Source organism: Calonectris borealis, chromosome 4 (assembly GCF_964195595.1).
Source record: "Calonectris borealis chromosome 4, bCalBor7.hap1.2, whole genome shotgun sequence".
Lineage (NCBI taxonomy): Eukaryota > Metazoa > Chordata > Aves > Procellariiformes > Procellariidae > Calonectris > Calonectris borealis.
The window spans coordinates 64,904,635-64,913,074 of record NC_134315.1 but is presented as its reverse complement, the minus strand read 5'-3'; the positions used below and the strand labels follow the sequence as shown (position 1 = coordinate 64,913,074).

Here is an 8,440-nt window from a genome sequence, read left to right as displayed (position 1 = left end):
GGACTTCAAAAATCACCAAGGGGCTTAAATCTCTCAGGACTTCAGCTCCCACTTTGTCAAATAAAGATAAAAATTCTTCTCACCACTATACTGCAAGGTCCATGAAGGTCCGTGAAGCTCAAAGGCAGCCTTGACTGCAGTGACCACAAAATGGTGGAGTTCAAGATCCTCAGAGCATGGAGGAGGGCACACAGCAAGCTCGCTACCCTGGACTTCAGGAGAGCAGACCTTGGCTTCTTCAGGGATCTTCTTGGTAGAGTCCCATGGGATAAAGTCCTAGAGGGAAGAGGGCTTCCCATTTTTAAAAAGGGAAAAAAGGAAGACCCAGGGAACTACAGGCCAGTCAGTCTCACCTCTGTGCCCGGCAAGATCATGGAGTAGATCCTCCTGGAAACTATGCTAAGGCATGTGGAAAATAAGGAGGTGATTGGTGACAGCCAACATGGCTTCACTGAGGGCAAATTGTGCCTGACAAATTTGGTGGCCTTCTACGATGGGGTTACGGTATTGGTGGATAAGGGAAGAGCAACTGATGTCATCTACCTGGACTTGTGCAAAGCATTTGACATTGTCCCACATGACATCCTTGTCTCTAAATTGGAGAGAGAGACATGGATTTGACGGATGGACCACTCGGTGGATAAGGAATTGGCTGGATGGTCACACTCAAAAAGTTGCGGTCAACAGCTCGATATCCAAGTGGAGACCAGTGATGAGTGGCATTCCTCAGGGGTTGGTATTGGGACTGGCGCTGTTTAACATCTTTGTTGACGTGGACAGTGGGATTAAGTGCACCCTCAGCAAGTTTGCCGATGACACAAAGCTGTGTGGTGTGGTCGACACACTGGAAGGAAAGGATGCCATCCAGAGGGACCTTGACAGGCTTGAGAGGTGGGCTTGTGTGAACCTCGTTAAGTTCAATAAGGCCAAGTGCAAGGTCCTGCACATGGGTCGGGGCAATTGCAAGCATAAATACAGGCTGGGCGGAAAAGGGATTGAGAACAGCCCTGAGGAGAAGGACTTGGGGGTGTTGGTTGATGAGAAGCTCAACATGACCCAGCAATGTGCGCTTGCAGCCCAGAAAGCCAATCGTATCCTGGGCTGCATCAAAAGAAGTGTGACCAGCAGGTCGAGGGAGGTGATTCTCCCTCTCTACTCCACTCTCGTGAGACCCCACCTGGACTACTGTGTTCAGCTCTGGGGCCCCCAACATAAGAAGGACATGGACCTGTTAAAGTGAGTCCAGGAGCGCCACAAAGATGATCAGAGGGCTGGATCACCTCTCCTATGAAGACAGGCTAAGAGAGTTGGGGTTGTTCAGCCTGGAGAAGAGAAGGCTCTGGGGAGACCTTCTAGCAGCCTTCCAGTACCTGAAGGGGGCCTACAAGAAAGCTGGAGAGGGATTTTTTACAAGGGCATGTAGTGATAGGACAAGGGGTAGATTACTGAAAGAGGGTAGATTTAGATTAGCTATAAGGAAGAAATTCTTTACTATGAAGGTGGTGTGGCACTGGAACAGGTTGCCCAGGGAAGTTGTGGATGCCCCATCCCTGGAAGTGTTCAAGGCCAGGTTGGATGGAGCAACCTGGTGTAGTGAAAGGTGTCCCTGACCATGGCAGGGGGGTTGGAACTAGATAATCTTTAAGGTCCCTTCCAACCCAAACCATTCTATGATTCTATGATTTTATGACCACAGCAGGGGAAAACTGTGTCTGTTCAGAGATAGCTTGTTGAGTAGTGGGAGGAGAAAGGAATCTCAGATGCTTTTCATTGCAAGTGAGACTTGTTAAATCCTGCCTGAAATCACAGGGATTCTCTAAATGTCAGGACACCTATTTCCTCTCATTCAATGCAAAAATCTTACAGGCTTACACTTTCTAACATCCACCCCACACCCCTTTATGTATGAATTCAAACATCTGGGGCAATTCTTCCCCTCTCTATTAACAGATGATGCATTCAGGCATCAGGATGGCCAACCTCACCCTTCTCAAAGCCTGAAGGGGCAGCTGTGAGGACATGGTGAAAATTCATCACTTGCAGTAAAAACTGGATGGAATTTTCATAAGTCTGGGAATTTTCTCTTTCACTCTGCTGCAGCTCCTGCCTACACGTCTCTCTGAAGTGCTCACCTGCATCTCCGCTCTGATCTGGTAGTTGAGGAAAGGTGCTTCCATCTACCCAGCCCAGGCAGACCGCTCCTCAACTCTATCCTTTGTCAGGAAGAATCGTCATCTCTCCTGCCTCCTGAGGCATGTTCTCTTGTGCAGAAGTACAGGGGGAAAAAGCATAGCTATAGCTGGATTTCTCAGGAAGCCACACAATAAAAGCAAAGCTGACAAGACAGAAAGGCAAAACACAGATGAGAACACCAAGGACAGAACTCAGACAATTACTAACATATCCACAGCATGCCCAAAACCTGAATGTCAAAGTCTGTTTTTCACTGACCTTAAATTAGAAAATGCAACAATAAGCATAATCTGATCATCAACATCATAACTATCCCTTCAATTCTCCTATGATCTCCTGCCCTGTGAAACTACTTGAGGCTGAATCGCTTATTATCCTTTTGTTTTACAACAGCATAATTCCACTGGTACTGAGTTGAAGTCTGAAGTACATCTGTCTGTTAAAGACAGTTTGGTTTAGTTCAATTAATTTTAGCCTGTATCGTATCAGCTTCTGCTTCTGTTTCTGGAAAACTTCAGCTCAGTCAACTGCATACATGCCAGAAATAAAATGAATCAAATGTACACGGGAACTCTACATAAATACAAAACGATCTGTGACCTCATTTATTGTAGCTTCTTATGCATTCATTTTCTCAACATCCACTAGGGAAAACATAGTCTGAGTGGGGGCATGCTGCAAGAAATGCCATCAATGACTCCCTCTCCAAGGTAGCCTTTTCTGTCTCAGTCTCTTCTGAATCATGTGGACAAGAAGTATAATTCAGGGCTAAGAATCCGGACTGCTGTATGGAAATGCAATTGTAAAAAATGAATGTCCTGCCCACTGCACTGTAAGCTTACTTTATTTGTGTACACTGCAAGTTAAACAAGCTTTATAAAGAAAACATATTCTACAGCTGCACAGATTTAATGCTAACTGTACTAAACTTATCATACAGCTATTTCTTCACTTAAAAAACACACATATATATATATAAGAAAACTACCTATAAATACAATGGAAAAATACATTCAAAAGCTTTTTATAAAACTTGGTGCAATATTATTTTGGCTGTAATAAAAATATTTATGAGAGAAAGACAAACAGACACACAGAGAAACACACATACCTAATGTCTGGTGCTTGTCTAAACCCTGAAAAGAAAGTCTGGTCCTTGGTATTGCTAAAGAGTTAGTTGCAAGTGTCTAAAGCATCTATAGTCCCAGCTTACAGCCTCTGCTCCACTCTCTGTACGCTTACCACCGTTTTGCACAGGCTTTGCTGGCTGCAAGTTTCCACAATAGTTTACAACCAGGCAGGGAAATAAAACCAGCTAAACATGTAGTGTCTTCCTCCAAGGGCTCAATCCAACCTTCATTAAATTAAATGGAAAATATTCTACTGCCTTTATTTGGACTGAATTTATACAAAATATTTAAATTTATTTGCTCTCAAAACGATTGCCACCCAGCAGTAAAAAATAATTGTAACCATAGAACAAACCATGGAACTGCCCCTATGGCAGTCCCTCCCTCACCCAGTTGGGATAAGTCATGACCAGCAGCTAGGAAGGCCAGCCAGCAGTTGTGGGTAACTAAACCCTGAGCACATTTTACAAGTTGCCTGGGAGGTTTTCCATCCAGCATGTGAAATGCGGTGTGCTATGGCAGCTTCAATATCGAAATTTAGATTGGACTTTGTCTCAGTGAAAGCTGAAACAAATCCGAGCAGGGGTTGCAGATGCATTGATCCCATAAGCCCAGCATGACACCCAGGAACATCCCTGTTTCTACAGCAGTTGTTGTTCATAACAGAAAGCAACAGAATTTTTCTGTATAAACCATGAATGCACAACATCCAACTGCATTTATTATCCAATCAACACTTCAAACTAATTCCCCTGTTCTAACAATTTAAAGGTTAAATGGCAAAGCCCAGGCATATATAAACTTATACGGGAACATACATTGTGCTATACTCTGATTATACAAATGGCTGACAGATAAAACTAATTCCTAGAATCACAGAATCACTCAGGCTGGAAGGGACCTCGGGAGGTCTCTAGTCCAACCTCCTGCTCAAAGCAGGGTCAACACTGAATTCAGATTGGGTTGTTCGAGGCTCTTTCTGGTCATGTCTTGAAAACCTGCAAGGAAGGAGATTGCAGAACCTGTCTGGGATCCTGTTTCACAGGGGAAACACTTTTTTCCTTTTGTCAGGTCGGCACCTATCCTGTTCCAATTTATGACCCCTCCTTCCTGCACAGCTCCATAAAGGGCCTGGCTCTGTCTTCTCAATAACTTCCCCATAGGCACTGGCAGGCTGCTGTAAGGTCCCCGCAAAGTCTTCCCTCCTCCAAGAGGGTCCAGGTCCCTCAGCCTTTCCTCACAGGGCACGTGCTCCAGACTATCTTAGCTGTTTCCTGGACTCCCTCGCTCAGGTTGTTTGATGGTTCTGGTTAGCAATTTGTTTACTTGTACCAAAGCAGGTGAAGACAGGGCTTGAAAAATTGGGCTACAAATCACAATTATATTTTTATATTGTTTTTGAGAGGAGCTTGGAATTTCTTGCTTCTAAACCTCATTAGTAGCCATTAGAGAGAAGGGAAGGCGGTCAAAAGAAAAAAGAATATTTAAACTGATTCGTGAATAGAACTCCTTACAAGAGAAATAAATCAAGTCTTTGCTCTCTTCTTCTCTCCTAAATGAGTAGAAGTCAGAATAATTATATGTTAATAAGTTGTCTGACGAAATATGATTTGAAATGATAGTTCACATCTAGTGATACCAACTGGAACCTTGAAATGGGTGGGAGTTTTAGCACTGATGTGAACAGATGTAGCATTTCAGCAAAAATCAATCTGAAAAATGTATCTGAAGGAAAAAATATGATTCTATACTTACATATTATTTTCCTGCAAGGTAAATGCTTTTTCTCCATCTATTTTATATTCACACTACATAAAAGCAAAACATTTTAAGAAATGGACATGGCTTTTTGAAGCAGTAAGGAAAATACATACCAGAGTCTGCTTCTCCAGGCAACTTCTATTATGTATATATCTTGTTTCCTGCTGGATTTTCATTTGACCTGTTATACCCTGTCTCAAATATTCAACCTGGTGCAAAACTAGACTGACAGAGAGGCAGCTTCCACAGTGATATCCTTTTAGCTGCAGCATCAGATCAGATCAATCTTTCAGTAAAAGTCTTTTCTACACGCTTCTGGATCAATGCAATACTGGCCATTATGGGAAAAAGTGAAACACACAGCAGACTTAAGATAAAATGAAAAATAAATGCCTATCGTGTCAGCTGTTGACAAATGCCACAGAGTTAATTGGCTTCCAATACTCATCCTCTCCATTCAAAATGAAGACATATGGTAACCTTGTTAATATCAAAATATTAGCTAGTGATATTTCCAATGGCAAAACCATACATCCATAGTGTCTGAAAATGTTTATAGAGACGTTGTGTATAAAAAAACCTTCAGGTTACATCTGCTGACTGAATGCATGCTCTTGTTATAAAGAGACGCACACAGACTTTGGTGCATTATCCAAACAAGTTCTGGTTGCTGTACTGTCTTCTATCCTTCAAGGAACGTTGTGTTTGTCACAAACCTTGTGTAATTTGATTTTAAGCAAGAAACAAGAGAGCAGGTTTAGAACTGATGCTATGAGTCTCTATAAATGTCCTGGAAGAAAAAAATATCAGAAATCCTTGTCCCAGCCTGAAAGTTCATCTGGAGGGGTTCCCTCTTCAGGTGGATAGCTGTCAAAGTAGCTGTAATCAGTCGGTCCAGACAACTAGGACATTAAAAACACAAACAAACGGTTGTTTCAGAAGGCAACTTTTGAAAATACTGTCCATTGATGATGTATCATTTTTATTGCCACCAGTGGAGGAATGAAAGGCTAGAGTGATATGGATGACTTCTTTCAATGGATGCAATTTCCTCATTCTTTAAAAGATAAACCTCCAGTAAATAAATTGTACAGCAGAACAATGGCATTAGCCTCCTTACACAAAAACACTCCCCAAATACTGTCAAACCCTAGATTTCACCCAAAGCCCCATAAAGTCAGTAAGAAAACTGGACCACACTGCGTACAATTTTGATTCAAATTTGTTTAAGACCAAATCTACACTCATGGGGTAGCTACTCAAAGCAGATCTCAGAATTATCTTTTTTTCAAATTGAGTTCAAAGTGAGTTTCAAATTCTTTACCGTCAATCTTTTTTCATTTTAGGGCAAAAAGAAATGGGCCATTTAAAACAGGAAGCTTATTCAAGGATGTGCTGTAACTCAATAGTAAGAGAATACAGGAGTTTGTACTCTGCACAGTAATGTGAACAGTGCATCTTAATAATATACCCATTACCGAGGGAAATATGTTTTTTCAGTATTTGTTTCTGACCAAACACCATTTATTCTAGTAATGGTGAAAATCTAATGCAAAGTATACAGGCAGAATAATATTTCCATTATTTAACTGAATTTAAGTTATGTATCACTTGCTGTCTCTCTTTCTTTCATTCAATTTTCACTAAAAATGGTGAGCTATAATAATTCAGATGCATATTTGGGAAATTTCGCTCTCACCATCAGTTGTTTCTTCGTAGCCAAGCACCTTTATGTTAGTAAAGCATTATGATATTGAAAGCCAAAGCCAATACCTCTCTTTTTAAAGGCGATGTTAATTTCCTCACTTTCAGACCATCCCAGTTAAAACCACTCAACCACCTGATTAAAAAGGAATGAGAAACAGACAGGGAGAGACCAAGAAAGACAGATTGTTTTCTGTCATTATAATATTAACAGCTGAAAAACATGTGAACAAAGGCTATAAGACATTTTTTCATGACAACTTCTGTCCATGTGACAACACAGTTGTTAGAAGGAGGAAACTTGAGCACTGTCATTGCATACAAGGGAGTGTTAGCAGGGGGAGCTTCAGGACCACCAGATACATTGCACCTTCTCTGTATAGAAGTGTCAAAGTGACAGGCAGGTTAATATATGCGTAAGCACAGCCATGCAAAGACGTATGCGCCCCCTTGGAATTCCACCCTCTTTTAACAGCATGCGACGAGGGAGATAACCCTCTTTTCCCCAGCACAAACTGCAGGGCTTAGAAACAACTCAGATAAAAAGAAATAGCAGAAAATGTTTAATCCACAGAGGACTTTCTTCATTATTAGAAAGAGGACAAAAACCTAATATTGCTCTGGAGCTCTTAACTACCATTCTTAAAAAGCAACTGGTTAAGGGTTGGGAGGTCTGAAAGGCAGCTGCTGAATTGGCATTGATTTCTCTGAGAACTGAATTAAACTCCTACATCAGCAACCTGCAACAAAACCAGTAAACAACAAGATGTTTCTAGATAATCATGCTGAGGATTTATGTTTATATCGTTGCTTGCTGTAGTCGCAAATATACTTGATAGCAACAGAGATCTCTCTTACGCAATCTGCCTGGAAGTGCCTGGAGCTTTATGGGTTTACTGGACTGGGTTCTAAAATATTAAGAATATTTTCAAATTAAAAACCAAGTTTTCTTTTTGGCAGTCTCTTTCACTTACCTGTGCTTCTTGATGTCATTAATTCCATTCCTCAGATTGCCTAATCTTTCTGCAGGATTTTGCCTTAAAAAAAGAGAAAAAGAATAAGAACTTAAAAAAATCTTATTTTTTAAAAGAGCATTTATAGGTCCTAACTGCTTGCATCCAACAGTTACACAGGGATGGAGCTTGCATACAACATGTATTGTCATAAGGAGACATAACGACGTGTTGCTCACTGCTCCTTTCTTTTGAGGATGGAGAAACCTTCCAGGAAGCTAAAACAGTGTCACTCTGCTGTGAGAAGCAGCAGAGGGAAATCAACTGGCTGAATTTTAGTTGCACGCCTTTTTTTTCTTGGCCAGCAGGTCTGGTCATGAGTTACAAAAGGAAGCAGACCAAAATTTGCAGCTACAAAGATCCTGCTGCACAAAAATGGTGTATACTGTTCCTAGTGCCATGGATGAAATCCCACTGGAGCTGGGAGTTCAAAGTCAGCAGTGTCACCAGCCACTGGTTGTGCATGCCACTATGCACTAATGCTTCTGAATTATGCTGGCCCTTTTGAAATACCACCTTTTTGCAAATTTTCAGGTGGGCTTAAGTCAGTCTTTAAGTGCCCTATGGTTTCTGTAGGAGCTATATGCCTAAGTAATTTTGGAAGCATTTTTTTAAAACACTGCACTTGACAATAAAATT

General features: G+C 41.4%; 1 protein-coding gene across 5 annotated transcripts in view; it reads right to left on the bottom strand.

Annotated features, from left to right (window-relative positions):
* Nucleotides 1-5,890: 5,890 nt before the first annotated feature.
* The window catches only part of PRKG2 (protein kinase cGMP-dependent 2), a 37,215-nt gene continuing 34,665 nt past the window's right edge, over nucleotides 5,891-8,440 (bottom strand). For all 5 annotated transcript variants that reach the window (XM_075149841.1, XM_075149843.1, XM_075149842.1 and 2 more), the window contains 3 exons: nucleotides 7,763-7,825; nucleotides 6,858-6,924; nucleotides 5,891-5,986 (listed from right to left, as the gene is read on the bottom strand). In XM_075149841.1, the coding sequence (XP_075005942.1) occupies nucleotides 5,891-5,986; nucleotides 6,858-6,924; nucleotides 7,763-7,825 (226 nt within the window). The remainder of the gene's footprint in view (nucleotides 5,987-6,857; nucleotides 6,925-7,762; nucleotides 7,826-8,440) is intronic.